At 43.2% G+C, this 19,637-nt stretch overlaps 1 protein-coding gene across 2 annotated transcripts in view; it reads left to right on the top strand.

Moving 5' to 3' along the window:
- The window catches only part of epha3 (eph receptor A3), a 106,480-nt gene that overhangs the window by 8,947 nt on the left and 77,896 nt on the right, over positions 1-19,637 (top strand). For both annotated transcript variants that reach the window (XM_035394303.1, XM_035394302.1), the window contains exons 2-3: positions 5,246-5,310; positions 13,721-14,381. In XM_035394303.1, coding sequence (XP_035250194.1) covers positions 5,246-5,310; positions 13,721-14,381 — 726 coding nt within the window. The remainder of the gene's footprint in view (positions 1-5,245; positions 5,311-13,720; positions 14,382-19,637) is intronic.

Genomic DNA, 19,637 nt, shown 5'->3' with positions numbered 1-19,637 from the left:
TTCATGTTTTAACTGGAGAGATGTCATTATTTTCTAGAAACTATCCCAGTGCAACTTTACTTTTTATTATTTTTATTATATTTAAAATTTTGAGAGATGTCACTATTTTCCAGGAACTATCCAGTGCAGCTATTGTTACTATATTGGACATTTTAGAGAGGTCAGTATTTTCCAGGTACTATGCAGTATAAATTAATTTTTATTATTTGTATTATATTTAAGATTTGCGAGGAATCTCAAATTTCCCAGGAATTATCCCAGTGCAACATCTTTTATTAATTTTATTATATCTCAGATTTTATCTTATGTGCTGATGAGTTTCTCACACCAGGTTCACTTTTTCTTAATTGCCTGTCACCTAATTACATAAATGAAAGAATGATCATAAAATGTACTATGGGTGTGCGGACACTGGTATCTGATGGAATTGTGTGCAGTAAAAGCATTGCACGCGATAATTTAAAAAAATAATATTGTTTCATTTAGTTCTGGCAGAAATAGGTCTTTTGATATTTTATAGCCTTGGTCTGATGAGGTTCTCCATGCCAGATCGGACGTTGCTATGTGCGTGTTTATTTTGGAGGGACTGGTTGGTGTTGTGCGCCTTGGCCGAGGCGGAGGCTGGAGGTTTCCCAGCAGGCTTTGGGGCCCAGAAGTCGCAAACACCAGCTGCAGAGGAGGGGGCGACCCTGTCGGGATCAGCCCAGCATGCTGGAGGTCATCCAGGTTTGACCTTCCCGATCCAGAGATGCGGCACTTTCCGCTTTCCTAACCCCTTCGGACTTTTCCCGGACTCTCCCATCTCCTCTCTGAGCTGCCAGCATTCCTCTGCGACACCCACCATTGGCACAGATCCTAGAAAGGCTTATTGTTGATAGGATTTTTTTTTTTTTCAACACATGAACTAAACCACCTGATTCAAGTAATCCTAATCTGGACTGAACCGATACGATGTGCCTGACCTAAGACCCATGGTGGTTCAACAAAGACTGGCAGACATTCTGGAATGGGGGGATCAGTGTTGAAAAGCCTTGATCTGAGTTGCGCAGCACAAAGGCCAACTGCATGCACTTGACACCAACTGTAACGGTTGACCTCGCAAACGGTCTTCAGTGTCAGGACGGAATAGTTCCCAAACTCTCAAGGCCACGACTCACTTAATTAGTGGACATATTTTCCATGACTCATCCCTTCATAAAATGTCATCTTACACATCTTTCTAAATGGAATTCAGATGGTATGTGTGTGTGTTTGTGTGTGCGTGTGTGTAATGTATATTTTAGCTAGTGCTATGAATTTAACTACTGTAGTGTTTAACTGACGTATGTCTTACATGAAGTAAAGAAAAAACACTTATTTCAAATCTCTTGACCCCACTTACAGCCCATCACTGAGTCCTGACCCAAATTGGAAATGTTTATTCCTCAGTTAAACTGAAGGAGAATACAAAAAACCCCACACACGTAGTTAGACAAGTATCCACTGTTTTCCACCCCATTGTACAGTGTTTGTGTGGAAGTAGGTCTAAGTGTTCGATGGAGGAGCCACAGGCTGATTAGAGGGACACATTTCCCGCAGTGTGGGGTTGATTTATCAGCTGGATTGATGGCCTTGGGCCTCCCGTGGCTGTTGCCCAAGATTATTGTCTCCCTCCTGTATTGATTCACCTGTTCTGCCTCATGCCGTTCCCTCCTGGTGACGAGCAGTTCGGTTTCTATTAATACTTTTCACTTACCGTACACAGAAGGGCATTGTGGGGGACGGAGAGGGCCCCGCCTGATGGCCGCACCTTAATTACGGGAGGGGTAGGGGACGTCAGCTGCCATTTCCTCTTCCTGTCACTTGAGAATTCGCATTGCCAGTTCAGCCATCTCATTTTCTGCTCTCAAATTCCCTCGGTTGGCTCAATTTGAGACGCTGGCTCGGCTCATTGAGAAATTTAAATTGGAACCAATGGAGCTGGATATGAGCTGCCATTATCTGACATAAGCAGATAGCTTTATTACACTTAATGGAAACCCGTCTACTGTACATGAATGGAACGGCCCAGCTGTTTGGCGAGCTCTCAGGTGAGGCCCAGTTTAAGGCTCTCACACTGGAATTCGATAATGGATTTCCCTTTCCCCTCTGGCCGCGATGGATCCACTGTGTGTGGATGACATGGCATCACACACAGAATCCCTTTCAGTTTGTATTGACCCATCCACCCTCTGGTATTTCCAAGCCTTTTTATATGTGCATTTACTTAAACGAGTCTTTCAGTATTGTCCTCATTAATGCAAAGATGTGGATATAGTTTCTGAATGAAAATTAACTTGAAAATGATTTAAGATAAAATGAACGGACATACATTTGCTCTGTGACTTTGTGTTCAGTTTACTGGAACTGCCGTCTCCAATCATGCATTTCTGTCTTGCCTTAAACAATGCAGAAACCACACACTGCAGTCTGGAAAATTAGGCACAGGGGAAAAGAAAATAATGGATCGCCTTCTGTCTTGTGTAATATTTAACAAAGGACTGATGTTGTCATTGCAATGCAAATAGCTTAACGTGCCTGGGAAAGGCAGGCTCACATGCCACATTTCCCCTTCCCTGACTTGCTTCCCAAAAATGATGCAGTTTGCCAGAAACAAGCCCAATGCATGGAATTAGATAAAGGCTGGCTTGTGAAGATATGGACAAAACTTAAAATTTTGGATTTTTGTTGGGTGGAGTTGGACTGTAAATGCAGAGAAGAGAATCAATCACATTTTCTTAGAAGTAGATCATTGTTGGAGTGTGTACAGAAATGAGTATTTAACTAATAATGGCTGAATCCTCTCAAACAAAAGCAGTCTATATTTTTCATTTGACTTTAAGTAACACTGTATTACTCAAAGAGTCCAGAGAGACATTGTTGAGGCATTCAATGAGGAGAGTATAATGCATAATAATTTTGTACTATGTACAATGTTGAGGAGATAAGCGCTATATTATGTATATAATTTTATTTTATGGCTACGTGTCTGAAAGCTCTATCTAATGGGCTGTGTCTGTCTTTCCCGGGTTGTCTACTCTTCACACTTCCCACTTCTTCACACATAGTGGTAGTAGCTGTAGATGTGATTTGGAGCTGTGATTACACCCCAACCCCCATCCTACAGCTGTGCTGCACATTTATTAGCACTCCTTTCTCTCTTCTATCCAGCTAAGAATGTCAAATTTGGTTTAAGGTGCTTATTTAAAAAACTGTGCCTCTGGTTCCTCATCCTGGAACATGCTGTGCATGCTGGTTTCAGTTGCAAAGGCTTCTAAGCGATTCAATTAATTGAGTCGTTCGTTGAATGTTTGACATGACATTGGAAAGTTTGACGTCATTGGAATGAAGGGAAGTGTGTCATGAGGTGTCTGCAGACATCTGAGTAAAGGGAGTTTGAGCAACATGACAGTGTGGGTAAAATGTGAATCTGGGTAAAATGGGAATCTAGGTACAGTGAGTCTGTGTAAAGTGAGCCTGGGTAATATGAGAGTGTGGGTAATATTAGTATAGGTAAAATGTGAATCTAGGTACAGTGAGTCTGTGTGAAGTGAGCCTGGATAATATGAGTATAGGTAAAATGTGAATCCAGGTACAGTGAGTCTGGGTAAAATGAAAGTCTGGGTAATATGAGAGTGTGGGTAAAATGTGAATCTGGGGACAGTGAGTCTGTGTAAAGTGATTCTGGGTAAAATGAGTGTGTGTAATATGAGATTCTGGGTAAAGTTAGGGCAGACACGGTGAGTGCAGGTCTGAATGTTACATCTTGAACAGGGCACCATGGCTGTTATCCACTTCCTCCATCAGCTCTAAACTTGTTGAATAAAAAGGGAAACTTTCATCTAGAAACCTCTCAATTTGTAATTTTAGCAGATATGAAAGATTCAGACATAATACTCATATCCATTTTCATTCTGCCTTCACTAATACCTCTTTGGAGATTGACTATTTTTCCTGAGTGCATATTTGAAGGAATTAATTGTGGCTCCATCTTTAGACCTTGGAAGTAAAACATTTATGAAATTATCAAGTTTCATTAATTTCAGGAACAATAGCAATAAACCAGCATTTAATTTGAAAGTTCGTCTTTGAGTGAAGCTCATACATTTACATTTGATTTTTAATATTTACAGAGTATACATTTCATTTATTTCTTCATCAGATAAAGGCTCAGATTATATCAACCAAACTAGTAATAATTCGTTAAAAACCTGCAAACAATATGTTACATTTACAAGAGCACAAATGTAAATACTAACACTGAAGAGGGATTTAAATCCAGTAATTTTTTTTTTGCTTTTGTAAACGGTTCAAGTAAATTTATCGATTTAATCTGAGCCTGTGTATGAAATTTAATGCGATAGACTGTCAGTGTTTGTGCTTTGACAAGCCTTTCATCTATTTAATCTTGGACATATCAGTTTGCCCATTTTGTTCATGAAATTGATCTGTGCTCTCCCTGCCCACTAGAACAAACAAACTCACAGCACTGAACATGCCCGGAAAATTCATTATGACATAACCTACATTATCATACAGAACCGGTGCTCTGTTTTTATACAAAATTGAGCAGACAGGGTGTTGGGGTCTACTCTGAGGGGGGATTGTGGAGCTATTTTTGAGTTTTAAATCAGAGCTGAAGATTATGCATCCCTAGGCATACAAACAGTTCACCAGGCATTTACCCCATCGGTGAAATCAGACTGCCCTGCAATCAGATGTTTAGCTGTCTAAAGCCAATGAACACAGCCTATGTAGACGATTTGGATCTCACAGTGCTTGTTTTGGACATGCCCCATGATTCCCTTACATGGTTTAGAAAGCTATCAATAGAATAACCCACACCAAAGCCACAGTGGTACAGCCTGGGACGAGTGAGACAGTCACCTTAAAGCCCTGCGGCTGGCTCGCTTGTGTGCTCAATCTGCGCCGCATTGATGCAGTGTTGGAGGAGGAGGCCCTGTGCCAGTGCTGTAGCCAACACACTCAACACCATACCCCACACATTGATTTCTCTATAAATAACAGCGAGGAGAGGCCCACACGCATATATTCGTTAAGTATTTAGGAGCCACAGCAAAGCGGACCACGTCCCCGTAAAGAGGGCTTCAAAGTAAAAGGTGTCTCTTTCGAGGGGGCGGGGCAGGAGGATAATAGAGGTAAATGAGAAAGAAAGGGAAACAGACTTAATTTCTCTTTTGTTGTTTGTTTCTCTCCTCTCACATAGTTAACCTGCTGGATTCGAAAGCAAGCCAAGGGGAGCTGGGATGGATTTCCTACCCGTCGCATGGGGTGAGTTGCCTGTCAATGAAGTGTGAATTTGTTAGAATACACCGATTGCCTCATATCAGTGAATTACATAATTACAGTATTCCAGTCGCTCAGTTTTAACTTCATAACAAAGGGAGGGATTCAATCAACATTTGTCTAACCTTGGCTTAAAAATAAAGTCAGGTTTTGGTGTTAAAAAAAAAAAAAATAGTTCAGTAAGTTGATTTTAGTGATAGCTTAACGTGCCTTAAATATAACGCCTGCATTTGCATGTACTGCAGTACAAAATTAAGGTCAAATCCAGGCCAAAGCAGCGATGATGAAGAACGCGACTGTTGTCCCTGAGATCAAACTGCACTGTGTGTGCGGGAAAGGGGAAAAGAACACCAGAAAACACACAGCCTGTCATCGGGCGCAGTAACACTCACTCGCGCGCTCTTTGTTTTGTTTGACCGCCGAGATCCCATGCAACGGTCTCCCCGAATGGCCACATCGAATTGACCGACGATGAAAGCATTGGCCCCATGGGCAGCTCCAACTGGACTTTTTTCAAAACTTTATTAAGTGTTTAATAAAGAACCGCTGGCAGTCCTTTAAGGTAATCCAGTAATTTGTTCCATATACCTGCCAAACCTAGTTTCCCATTCTAGTGTTTATGGCAGGGGTTGCCGTAAAGCGGTGTTTCTTGGTTCTGCTCTTGGGGCACAATCTGAACACTAGTTTTAGTTCCAGAGGAGCCCTTTGATCAATTTAATTGGGCTGTTAATTGAATGCTGACCCTGAGTTTGATTTGTCTGGACAGGTGTGAAATAATATTATATATTGTGTGGCTGGTGTGCTAGCTTATTACCAGTGACACTGAAACATTGATTAATATTCAATTTAATTTTGTAGTTAAGCAGTTCAATGCTCTTGGGCACTGACAAATAAATTTGATTAATAACATTAATTATTTGATTATTGACATTGTTTAAGGGGTGTGTGATATAATATTGAGTTAACACACAGTCTTTAAAGCAAACTCGCCTTTAGCAAGGCTTTTCTTTCTTCCAGATGAAGGTCAATAGCCCAAAATCAAGGAATCTGAAGTTAATGAAACTGATTTCCAGTCAGATGGAAATCAATCGAAATGGCAGACACAGGACAAGGATTGAGAAACTCTGGTTTACCAACACTGAATATGGACCTGAAGTGCCACTTATTATATAATTTATCTAATTAAGAAATAATAAATACTACAGATAAACATTGATGTTAGACAGTATAACAAAGCACAAATAATATTTTAGAAAATAACTGGATGTCCTGGGTCAGTTAAAGGAAATGATGGTAGATTTCAACATAAAATAATCTCTTGTGTGTGCATGTGTGTCCTCCTTAATGTTGAAGATGGGCAGTGAAGATCATGCCCTCAAGGTGAATTATCTGTAATTACTCATGACTCGCCCACTTTAGAGTGATAAGCATTTTGCCCTGAAAGCTATGCCCTCAGAAATGATTTCAAATAATGTGGGGGACCGCTGCTGACACTGACGAATGGCCCAGGCCTCCCGCTGCCTGTGTAAGCACAAATCGCCCCGGTTAAAGCAAATTAAGAGCTGAGCCCGTCGGACGCTCCGCTCCGTGCGCCAGAGTGGAGCAGATAGCAGCGGTAAACACAAACCCGCCGCGTGCAGACAGCACTTTAAACACGCGGCCCTGTTTATTAGAGCCTCTCCAAATTGCATCAGGACTCAGCCTGGGATTCATTATCCTCCTTCAAGCCAGATTGCTCCCAGTTTTTTTTTTTCTGCCGCGATTACCCATCAAGACTGCCGCGCCCCACCGGACCCTTCCCGCGTGCTGAACGAGCGGCGAATGCGGCCGCCTTAAGAGTTCTGAAGGGAGCCGCATTATGAATTGATGACACATTTGATTAGGATTGAGAATTTCCCTCGTCGTGTGCACCGGGCATGCTGATGCTTAAAGCCTAGCTATTCCAGTTTCTTGATACCTCCGAAGGTTGATAACAGTAATCTTGGGCAGATCTTGGGAGAGCGTTATTGTACACTGGTCTCTGCGTATGATGTGCAAAATGTCTGTACACAGACCTATGTTGATTGCACCATTGGAATATTATTGGCAACAGTGCAGCAGAACTATCCCTGTACCTCAGCCTCAACCCCAACCCCAATTTATTTGTAATTAGATACAAATTTGTGTGAAATCCGGAGGAAATGATTTGTGGAGAATTCCACATGTACAATAACAATAAAAAACAACCTCTTTCCAAGATTTGTATCAAATGTGAAATATTATCATGCAAAAGGACCCGGACATTCCAGAATCTGGAATGCTATAGTTTAATACACAAAACAAAAGCTATTGGTAATAAGGCACAGCCCTCAGAAAGCACCAGACCTCTCTCTGTTGGACTACACTTAGAGAAAGAAGAAGAAGAAAAAAAAAAACTAATTCACCACTTTTCTTCATTCATGAAGAGTCAGCATTTCATTACATTACATTACATTACATTACAGGCATTTGGCAGACGCTCTTATCCAGAGCGACGTACAACAAAGTGTATAACCATAACCAGGAACAAGTATGACGAAACCCCTAGAGAGAAGTACCGGTCCAAGTACAGGGAACAACCGCATAGTTCAACCTGGACCCTGGTGGTTAAACTGATTAACACTAACAACGAGAACGGCAACAACGCAATCTATGGAAAAATAAAAGTAAATAAAAATACAAGTAGTCGTTAAGACTGGCGCATCAACTAAGTCACCTATTAAACAGCTGCCTAGTTACAACCCTAAGTTTAGTCATTTACAGGGGGGGAAGGGATGGGGAGAGGTGCAGCCTGAAGAGGTGGGTCTTCAGTCGTCGTTTGAAATGGGTCACAGTCTCAGCTGTTCTGACCTCCACAGGGAGGTCATTCCACCATCGTGGGGCCAGAACAGAGAGGAGACGTGTTCTGGAAGTGCAGGTGCGAAGAGGGGGAGGTGCTAGGCGTCCTGAGGTAGCAGAACGGAGGGATCTGGCTGGCATGTAGGGTTTGAATATCTTTTGAAGGTATGTTGGGGCTGATCCCTTGACTGCCTGGTATGCTAGAACCAATGTTTTGAATTTGATGCGAGCTATAACAGGCAGCCAGTGGAGGGTAGTGAGCAGGGGAGTTACGTGGGAGTGTCTGGGGAGGTTGAAGACCAGACGAGCCGCAGCATTCTGAATGAGCTGCAGGGGTCTGGTGGCAGATGCCGGTAGTCCAGCCAGAAGAGAGTTGCAGTAGTCCAGGCGGGATAGAACCATTGCTTGGACCAGGAGCTGGGTTGAGTAGGTGGTGAGAAAGGGGCGGATTCTGCGGATGTTGTATAGGAAAAATCTGCATGCCCGGGTTACTGCTGCAATGTTGTTGGAGAGGGACAGCCTGTTGTCCATCATCACTCCGAGATTCTTGGCGCAGGGTGATGATGTCACTACGGTGTCCCCTAAGGAAATGGAAAAGTCGAGGAGGGGAGAGGATAGAGCAGGAATAAAGATTAGCTCCGTCTTTCCCGGGTTGAGCTTCAGGTGGTGATTGTCCATCCAGCTCTGTATGTCCCTCAGGCAAGCGGAGATGCGGGCGGGGACCTGTGTGTCCGATGGGGAGAAGGAGAGAAAGAGTTGCGTGTCGTCGGCATAGGAATGATAGGACAAGCCATGGGCAGATATTACAGGGCCAAGGGATCTGGTGTACATGGAGAAGAGAAGGGGACCAAGGACTGAGCCCTGGGGAACTCCGGTGGTGAGGGGACGGGGTGGTGATACCTTACCCGCCCAGGCAACCTGGAAGGAGCGGTCAGAGAGGTAGGACTCAATCCAGTCAAGGACTGTGCCGCGGATCCCTGTTGCTGCCAGGGAGGACAGGAGGGTAGAGTGGTCCACAGTGTCAAATGCAGCGGAGAGGTCTAGGAGAATCAGGACAGAGGAGAGGGAGGCTGCTCGTGCGGCATGGAGTGACTCACTGACCGAGAGGAGTGCAGTCTCAGTCGAGTGGCCAGGCCTGAAGCCAGACTGGTGGGGATCAAGCAGGTTGTTCTCAGAGAAATAAGCAGAGAGCTGGTTAGATGCAGCACGTTCGAGTGTTTTGGATAGGAAAGGGAGGAGAGATACCGGGCGGTAGTTCTGAATGACTGAAGGATCTAGTGTGGGTTTCTTCAGCAGCGGGGTGATGTGGGCCTTCTTGAAGGATGAGGGGAAACATCCAGAAGATAGGGATGAGTTCACGACATATTTCAACATAATAATGAAAAAATAAAAATAAATTAACAGCTTCTGGCTGTTTATTTCTGAATGTTTTTTTTTTTTTTGTGTGTATACAAGTAGAAGGGTGACCAGCTGGAGAAAGTGAAAAGAAATCCCCCCATAAACAGGGATTAGCGCTCTGCCTCGCCAAAAAGAGGTAAATGGGGAGGTTATGGTGTGTTATGTCCACCCCCCCCACTCTGAAAAAGCTGTGATGAAAAGCTATTGACTGATACAGTGCAGTTGCTCGCTGTGACTCAATGCTGGAAATCTAAGCTGGTGAAGCACTTGTCAAATCTAAGGTTTCGAGCAGCAGGGTGGGAATGTTGCTCTGTGCAGGAACATTTGCCTTTAGGGTAAACAAACCCCATCTGTGTTCATTTTGTCTCACATTTCCCTCCAATCCCCCCCACCCCCCAATCCCCCTCAGCCCCCCCCCCCCCCCCCTCTGTGATTCATGTCTTAATAAAATTGCATCCATTTCTCTCATTGATCTAAAAAAAAAATCAATCACTTCTGAAGTTCATATTTCCAGTCTTGGACTTGTCTCCTTAGAACTAAAAGCCATATATTTCTTCAGTTTATTTAGTCATACTTTAGATTTTAGGCAAATAGAACTATTCAAGCTTTTCATGAATGCAGTTTGTGAGCTTGTTCTGGAAATAACCTTGAACAATGCAAACGATAGATATAATTGTAAATACAAAACAAAAACATAATACTAAGGGCTGATCCTAAGGGCCGATCATGACAGGAGTGATATTTTGATTGGCTAAACAACTGTCAACAGCCAATCCATTGGTTACCGTGTATTAAGTGTGTCCCAGTGTCCTATTCCCAGCTGTGTTTCGCCTACAATATGAGCACACGGCACTCTGCTGCAGCTTCCTCTGGGCTGCGTAAGTGTGCCGGGCAGCATGTCCGACTGCTCTCTGTCGTGCCCCTGTCCCTTTAAACAATAAGCTCTCACAGTGACCCCTCACTGATCTCTGACCTCCACTAAGAGTCTCACAGGTGTGACCTCACTCCCAGCTTGCTGCCGTTTGGAGTCCTGTGAGTGTCCTTGCATGTAGCAATTAGTGCTGGAACAACCCTGCCAACCCTCCGCAGCCCCATTGGCTCTGCAATCAGTGGGGCGGTAACATCTGCCCCAGATATCCCTATCACCTCCTTGGATGTGTGCGTGCGTTCGGGCCAACATGCATGACGGGACGTCTTTGTTAATTATTCCCCTGAACACTCCTTCTGGAACCCTATATGGCGCAGTAATGGAAGGCCTGGCACCAGCTCCAGCTTCGCATCTCACAGTGGGCGCAAATGGCTGCAAGGAATGCGGGCGGAAATTCAATGAATTGAATGTTCATGTGTCCAGGAGTAATTGTAGCCAATACCACTGAAAGTCCACAGTAAACAGCAGTCATTTCTGAGGCTAATGTAATTCTGCTGTAACTTGAGCAAGTGGAGGATTATAATTTTATTTCACTGCTCTGAAACACAAGCTCTACTTATGATGGTTCACTAGTGCCAGAGAATCTATTAGTTGCAAGCATTTGGCCCTTCCTCGGGTCCTCATACACAGGAAGAGGTGGGCCAGGGCCTTGCCAAATGTACCAACTCTTCATTTGCACATATCAACCATGCTGATAATCTTTCCACCTTGGGGTAGTCTAGGGGATTGCCATGACACCCTCCTCAGCCCCTAACGTCTCTCTCCTACTGCTATGACACAGTTCCGCTGACCTGGTCCAGGTGCTGTGTTTCCACTACAGATTTCCCTAAGGCACCAGAGTAGGACCTGAGCCACCTCCCCGTGCCTTTCCTGCTAGCGAGGCTAGCGGGATATAAATCATTATGACATTTTACGATGAAGCAAAATTTGCATTTCAACTCATGGTGTCAAGCAGAAACCTTGTTTGTAATTCAAATCTATGTTATAGTTGCTTCTGCATTGTACGGAGCTGAATTGCATTTTCTGCCATGTGGTTGTTTATGCTGCTGCTTCATGGTCAGGGCTACCCTGCAGCAGACAGTGATATCTCAGTGTGACTCACTTGGATAAAAAAAGATAAATAAACTATCATTTAATTATACTTTTTTTGGTTCAAAACCTTTTTTTTTTGCGTGACAGGATATTTTTCTTTAAATGTACAAACATTGCATAACAAATTTGGACTCTTTTGAAGAAATATTTAATCAATGATGCATGGTCCTTCATGTTTTAATTAGGTTCAAATTCTTTCCACTGCCAGTCAATCACTTGTCCTCTCCATGCAGTCAGTGTTTGTTTGTCTGTCCATTCAAGACAAACTAAATATTAGGGGGGGAAAAAAACAAATACGCAAAGGTCACCTCATAAACCAGCATTCTTTCTCCTTTGTTGAATCCCACAACAAAGACATTGTGATGTTATGCCAGCGCTGCACGCAATATGTTCAAGTACATCTGGCACTGTACTGCCAAACTTTTCCTTGGCAGGCCTGAGTTCTGGGCCTGTAACCGGCCAGGCCCAGGTAATATCCCACCCCAGAGAGGAATCTCACCCTCCATCTCCAAGCCAAGGTGACCTGCCCGCCGATTGCTGCTGTCCTCTCGTGAACCTGCTAAACACGCTTCTCAAACACATTTATGCCTTTCGAATAAATCTATATGCGCTGAGACCACCTGACACAAGCGGTAATGTGAAGACCTAGATTTGAACATGCCATAAATATGGTGCATACGTGCATGAAGGATCATTGTTGGAAGGTTTGAGGTGGGGTATCACCATAATGATGTCACGTACTGTATGCCGATCTGCAGTTGATGCAATATGTTATTCTCAAACGTATGATCCACACATCCTATATCTTCTTTCATTTGTTTTGGCAGCGCCGCTCAACACACAGCCATTCTCAGCAATCTGATAATGTGCAGCAGGCACCTGGGCTGCATTTGGCACATCAATAACCCTCCTGAAACCCAGCGTCTTGAATTACTGCAGTATTGTGGAGTCAATCAATAAAAGCGCTGAGAATCCATGCAAATGAACACTGCAATAGTGTCCATGCAAATGTCACTCGTAGAACTATTTAAAATTAGGCCCTAAAGGAATGTTCATATAAATGTTTCAGCACTGAAATATTTACTGTTGGCTCTGTTAGAGTGGCTATCGTAAAAATATTTAGTGCTTGCCCCATGAGTGTTCATTTAATGTTAAACAGTTTGTGATGAATTTATGTGTTCGGATTTCTCCTCACCTTGCCACTCCATCTTGATAAAACAATGAGGCTGGGAGGAAGACTGGATTTCTATACACAAAGCAAGAAAATGAAATGTAACACCATAAACAGGGTATTTCAAATGGTTTCACAGGTTACCTTTGGATGAAAAAAAAAAAAAAAACTTGGCTTCAGGGGATTGAAAAAATAATGGAACATATTGCCTGAGAAATCAAGTTTCACATCCTAACCTAGCTCTTTGCCATTGGTTCAGAGTTCAAACAAAAAAACAAAACCAGCAACTCACAACTTCGATCCAATACTGATTTTGAATTTACTGCCTCCATGTTGGCACAGTGAACAAATCAGCTCTTACATTTAAAAACTGTACTGGTTGTCGATACTCAAGAACTGTAGAAAGGGTTGTTGTGATTAGTACTGGAATCTTGGAAAAGAAGCTTTGTTGTAGGTCACAGCTAATCTTTAAACACGCCTCTGATGTTTGATTTACACACGGGCAAAGAGGAAATAGGAACGGGCAAATTCCTCAATCTGTGCTACAAAGGGACCCACTTGTTTCATTTGATAACAAACCGCTCTCAACCACAAGAGGGTCTGCGTCATGCTGCCTGAGGGTCTGTGTCTTGCAGCCTGAGGGTCCAGGTCATGCCAGAATCAGCTTACTCTGGGGTTGGGGAGGGGAGTTTAGAATGGAGCAAATGGTCATTACTGTTAAAGACATCTATTGACTTTTCAGGCACCAGTTATCACCCATTTCAGATATGTTAAAACTCTTTGATAATGATCATTTCCATTCAGAAAACCTATTTTTGGTTAACACACTGTAAAACTGATTTTCAGTGAAAGTGTGAGTGTTGGTGTTAATCAGGATCAGTTTAGCAATAAGTGATCTGTGATCAGTGGTGTACAGGGGGTGTGACAATGTCCTTCTGTCCTGCCCCCAGTGGGAAGAGATAAGCGGAGTGGATGAGCACTATACCCCCATCCGCACCTTCCAGGTGTGCAACGTGATGGAGTACAGCCAGAACAACTGGCTGAGGACCAACTGGATTCCACGTCACTCTGCCCAGAAGATCTACGTGGAGCTCAAGTTCACCCTGAGGGACTGCAACAGCATCCCATTGGTCCTGGGCACCTGCAAGGAGACCTTCAACCTCTACTACATGGAGACTGAGGAGGACCAGGGGCCCAAGTTCCGGGAGCACCAGTTTAACAAGATCGACACCATCGCGGCCGACGAGAGCTTCACGCAGATGGACCTGGGCGACCGCATCCTCAAGTTGAACACCGAGGTGCGGGAGGTGGGACCCATCACCCAGAAAGGCTTCTACCTGGCCTTCCAGGACCTGGGGGCCTGCGTGGCCCTGGTGTCTGTACGGGTGTACTTTAAGAAGTGCCCGTTCATGGTGAGGAACTTAGCCATGTTTCCTGACACGGTGCCCACGGACTCCCAATCTCTGGTGGAGGTGCAGGGCTCCTGTGTCAATAACTCCAAGGAGGAGGACCCGCCCAAAATGTACTGCAGCACCGAGGGGGAGTGGCTTGTGCCCATCGGGAAATGCCTCTGTGACATTGGCTATGAAGAGCGAGGGGTGTCCTGCCAAGGTAAGGCACCCACATTCTCTCGCTTCTTTCCTCCACTGTTTCTCGTTCAAGCTGTCAGTGCCTGTCTTTTGCTCTTCATCTCAATGCTCCATCTACCCTCATGGAATGGGAGATCTATGCCAGCACATTGCCAGAGGTGCCCATACAAGTTACTTTGACACCAGGGTTTCTGAAATTACTCACACCTGGACATGTTTTTGTAAGTAAGTTAGTAACCAAACAAACATCAAATAAAATGCATTTGGTTTGCCTCCTTTCAGATCAACAATATTAAGCTAAACTTGATTTAACCTGCACATAAATTTACCTTCATTTCACCTGCTGCTTCATGCAGATTAATATGCATTCGGATTCACATTTCGAGTTTGCATGGGGTGTACTTTCTGTACCCTCATGCTAATGGTGCTTTCACCAATTAACTTCATTAAAATGAACATTGAAACAGTGCTGTGTCCACCTGTGGAAGACACTGTCCTTTCAGAAACAACTCCCAAGCAATTTCTGGAGAGGAGACAAATAAGTGATGTCACTTCCATTTTTCTTTTCCTTTAAATTTCCTTGAACGGCACCCTTAAAATCAAAATGGTCAAATAACTGTTCTAAATGCGTTTAGTGCCTGAATCTGTTGTTATCTAGAGTCTAGTATTTTAGAAGTGCAAAAATGCTGTCCCAGCAAACTGTGATTATCATGAGAGGATAACACTATACTTCAGGAAGGACATATATAAGGCCAGGAGAGAAAGCAGTGTGTCATTAACCTCTTATCGCTGAGCGAGGATACGGCGTGGAGACACAAATGCCCCTCGCTGCTGACGGTGGGGGAACCCGAGCCCCGTGGTCACCCTCAGGGTGTGCGTACCGCATGGTTCTGCAGTGGGAACATGCTGAAGCGGTTACTGTGGAGCTGTGTAATACTGTACTGCAGCACCTCATTAGAGGCCTGGCAGACTCATCCAGAGTCTGGCATGCAGGACTGAGGGATGTGACCAGAGATGGGAGGTTGTATGTGTGTGTATGTGTGTGTGTGTGTGTGTGTGTGAATGAGTGAGCGAGTCAGAGAGAGAGAGCGGTATGAGTGTGCCCTGTAGAAGGGCTACGTAGCCGAGTGCTTTGGGTGCCTTTTAGCTCATTAAAAAAAAGTGTTTTGGGAGGGTGTCAAACATGAGTTTCTATTTAACCTACACTTAGTGTTTATATGACCTTAACGTTCACTAAATAAAGAAAGTTATTTAAGAAAGTTTGTTTATTGTTACTTCTTTAGTATGAGTTTGCAAAGGTACCAAAATTACAGAATAAAAATGTACAAAAATGAGCAGACTTAAATGACAAAAACAGTTAAATGGCAGAACAGGTACATTTACAAGAGGTCATGGTTGTGGTACCTATATAAAACTGTCACAAAAAATGATTTATTTCTTGTCTAAATACACCCAGTATAAATTACGCAGATGATGCGATTTCACTTCAGTGTGCTTAGATCAGACAATAAACAAATGGAGGACGAACATGGCCTCTATCCTTACTTTACTTTTTTTTTTTTTTTTTTTACTAAAAAATGTAAACTGCGGCTGACCCATTTCTCAGCTATGTCCGTTTGGCAAATTGAATTTTTCAAGATTTCCCATCAAGATTGGAGAATGTATCCTGTCAAGAAAAATATACAGCACAAGACCTTCCCAGAGTGTTGTATATATTTCACACTTCAGGATTGGAAACTGGGTACTATAATGGCTTTACTGCTCCAGGCAAGATAAATGAAATTGTATAAAAATAAAATGTGGAAAGCTGGAGAGCTGTGGTAGGACCAGTATGAGAGGAATGGTGTAGGATGACCTCTCATTGCATCACTGGTTTTTGCAATGCACTTTTAACATACTGGGTGACATGAACTTGCAAGGAGGCCAAGACCAGGCTGAGCACACAGCAGAGACCCTGTAGGTTCCTTTCTCAGCTTTTTGCCATTGGCTATCTATGACATACTCTGCAGCGGCAGGACACAGTTGGCTTTGGAGGCAGGGGTGCTTTAAGTCAATTAGGGTTCCCTGGGATATCGCTGCTTTAGCTCCTCCTAGCGGTGTGCAAGGTCCCCACTGCCAGTTGTCATCCATGAGATTCACACCCCTTTGATTGGTGCTAGCCCTGCTGTTGTGCTGTGTTGGTGTGTGGAAATTAGCCACTGGCTCCCCAGTGCAAGTGCACTTCACCTGCAGAGAACCTTGCGTAGGCACGGGTGGCCCAGCTTTGCCTCGAAAAGCAGGACTGGCAATTCCAAATGAAGACACAAAAGGGAAGAACTGGGCAAAAGTTTCTGATAGCAATAGCAAATTATGCAGTTACAATATTGCCTGGCTCTCAAATAATCTCAACAATTTCATATACATCTGGAAAATAAAACACATTGCAAGGAGAGTGCTTGTTTTGACATGCCAAGAGGGCAGCTCTTGAAAAGTCATTTGTCAATATAACCAGATCCCTGTCACCCAGCACTAAAACGATCATTACGAACAAAAGTGGAAATACCAGTCCAGGTTTAGGGATCTGGTTAAATTTATATAGGACTCCAGGAGAAATGTATAAATGTAGGGACACCGGGCGCAGGGAAATTGGTTGGACTGTATGTGGACCTTTCCAGAGCTGGTGTAGCTCTGAGGTATGATAATAAATGGACTGGCAGCTGGCCGGCCGGCAGAGAAACCGGGCTCTGTCTGTGTTATTATTTGAGTTGAGCCGGGTCCCAGGAGAAATCACCGCCACTCATAAAGTGTTCTGCTTCATTCCGCTCTCTTCTGAGCAAGTCAAAATATGTTGAGAGGTGGAATTTCTGGGTGTAGCGTGTGCATGCAGTTGTTTGCGAGCGCGTGTTCGTGCGAGCGTGTTCGCACACTGTGCTTGCGCGTCCATCTGCATCCATGAATGCATCTGAGAATTGAGCATTGAGAAGAACACTTGGACAGAGCTGCTGTTCCGTCCCTAAGTTACCTTAATGTGTGCAGCAGGGTGGGGCTATTCACGAACTGAATAGAATTAGAATGAGAATGCATGGTAAATTCAAATTCAATTCCTGGAGCTGGAATTGCACCCAGGTTTAAAGCTATAGAATTGAATTGGAATGACAGGAAACAGAATTGAATAAAATAGTTCAAATCAAATACCTTCAGTATGATTATGTATTAGGATTACACGTTATATTACAGGTTATGACGGATCTGTTCTCAACTCATTTTCATTTGATTTAAATGAACATGTGAATGCTTTAGGTTCATCTGTCAATATGCACATCTGTTTTCCAGAGCACAAAATTCCATACAATAATGCTGAATTGTCAAAGTTTACGACTTAGATATTTATTTATTACCTTAAATAAGGCCAACTTTTGCCATTGCCCATGTTGAAGGTGTGAGACTGATTTAGTGTGTGATGATAGAATTGATTTACATTTGGATTGCTTTTTATGTATGACCATTTTTGAAAACATGATTTGTGTGTTAACTCTGGCCTGTAATATTAACATTGAGATTTGAAATCCCCTTTAAACTGAAAGTGGATGGAAACTCTAAAATGTCAGGAAAGACCACAGTGATGGATCACTTTGGTGAACCAACTCCAACAACATCAGGAAACCACAGTGCAGTCTGTAAGCATTGTAGTATAGCTGTCCATCAATCCACCCAAGCAACTATCAACATTAAAAGGCATCTTCAGGTAAGTTTTCTATGCTTTACTTAAAAAAAAATAAAACAAAACTCTGAACAATTGTATGAGAATAAAATTATGTTTTTATAAATAAAATACTACTCATTATCTGTTATTATGTGAAATCTGTATAGTTAATCTTTATCAAGAGTGCAAATAATTTCTGAGCCAACTGAGTCAGTCACTGTACCACAGTTCAGGTAACCAAGAGCCTATTGTTCTTCTGTTTTCTTCTAGAGAAAGCATCCTTACATTCTTAGTGGAGCAGACATGCTCAACAGTAACAGATAAACTGAATCAAAGCAAACTGAACTGCTTGACCACTAGAGACAGACATTGCCAACTACATTTCCAGTAGTCTAATTCCTCAGTCAACTGTTGAAAACAAGGACTTTTGCAAACTTTTCAACTTAGCTGAACTTAATTTCACCACAAGCTCGGAAGCTTATTCCACCGTTTACAGCCATCATCAAGGATAGCTTGAGAGCTCAAAAGCAGAAAGCTGAACACATCTGTCTTACTGTGGACATCTGGTCTAGCAGGGACATACGTTCTTTTTTGGGAATAACTGGACACTTCGTTTTGGACTTTGAACTTCAGACAATTAACCTGGCTTGCAAAAGGTTCAAGGGAAGACACAAAGCAATACCACTGCCTTCTACAAGACTGTCAGCAAAGCGTGTGTCATTGTGACCGATAATGCCATAAACATGGTGAAGGGATGCACTCGCTTCTGATCAGTGGAGGGTCATGACAGTGACACAGATGATAATGATCATGATGGAGCTGACCTCCTGGAGATCAATGTAATTGAAGACCTGGAGTATTTACCACCTGAGAGAAGCCCATGCTTTATCCACACTATCATAAAGCTCCATGCTGCAAATGCAACAAGGTGGAATAGCCAGCTGAAGATGATGAAGGCATTTCTTCAGATCCCCTCACAAGTTCTCACAGCTTCAAGCCCCCATTCCGTTCACGGCAAATTAAATCAAACTAATAAAAGTGCTCTGAGACGCTGGAGCCTTCTTGAGGAAGCAACAGATCGATGCTCGGCTGATAATGCTGTAACCGTGAGTTATGTTATTCCGTGTGTCCGAGTCTTTGCTATGCTGTGGCAAGTATGAGACCCAGCAAAACTAACACAAACAGACACACACACATGCACAAACTAAATCTTTACTAGAAAAACGGCTGGCTAAGTTGGAATAAATGGGATGGTTTTCAGATGGCTGCCACCCTAGACCCAAAGTACATGAGTGGAGGAAGACACAACACCAAGGAGATGCTGACAAATGAAGTCCTCTCTCCCAACCAAAATCATCTACTGCAAAATATCCCTCTGCACCACCAAAGAGGAAAACAAAGGTCTTTGCATTTATGGATTCCCCAGCCCTGTCCACAACCATAGTTACCAGCATCAGGAGGAGGTATCAAGCCACATCTGCACCTGTGGATCACATTTTTATTATCGCTGGCAAGATATTTAGATGTAATCTTAGTGATGTGAAATTTGAAGATGTATGCTATGATACAATAAAAAAGTGTAAAATATATGAATAA

This window comes from Anguilla anguilla, chromosome 15 (genome assembly GCF_013347855.1).
Source record: "Anguilla anguilla isolate fAngAng1 chromosome 15, fAngAng1.pri, whole genome shotgun sequence".
NCBI classification, from domain to species: domain Eukaryota; kingdom Metazoa; phylum Chordata; class Actinopteri; order Anguilliformes; family Anguillidae; genus Anguilla; species Anguilla anguilla.
The sequence above is the reverse complement of the archived record's forward strand: the minus strand, read 5'-3'. Positions and strand labels throughout refer to the sequence as shown.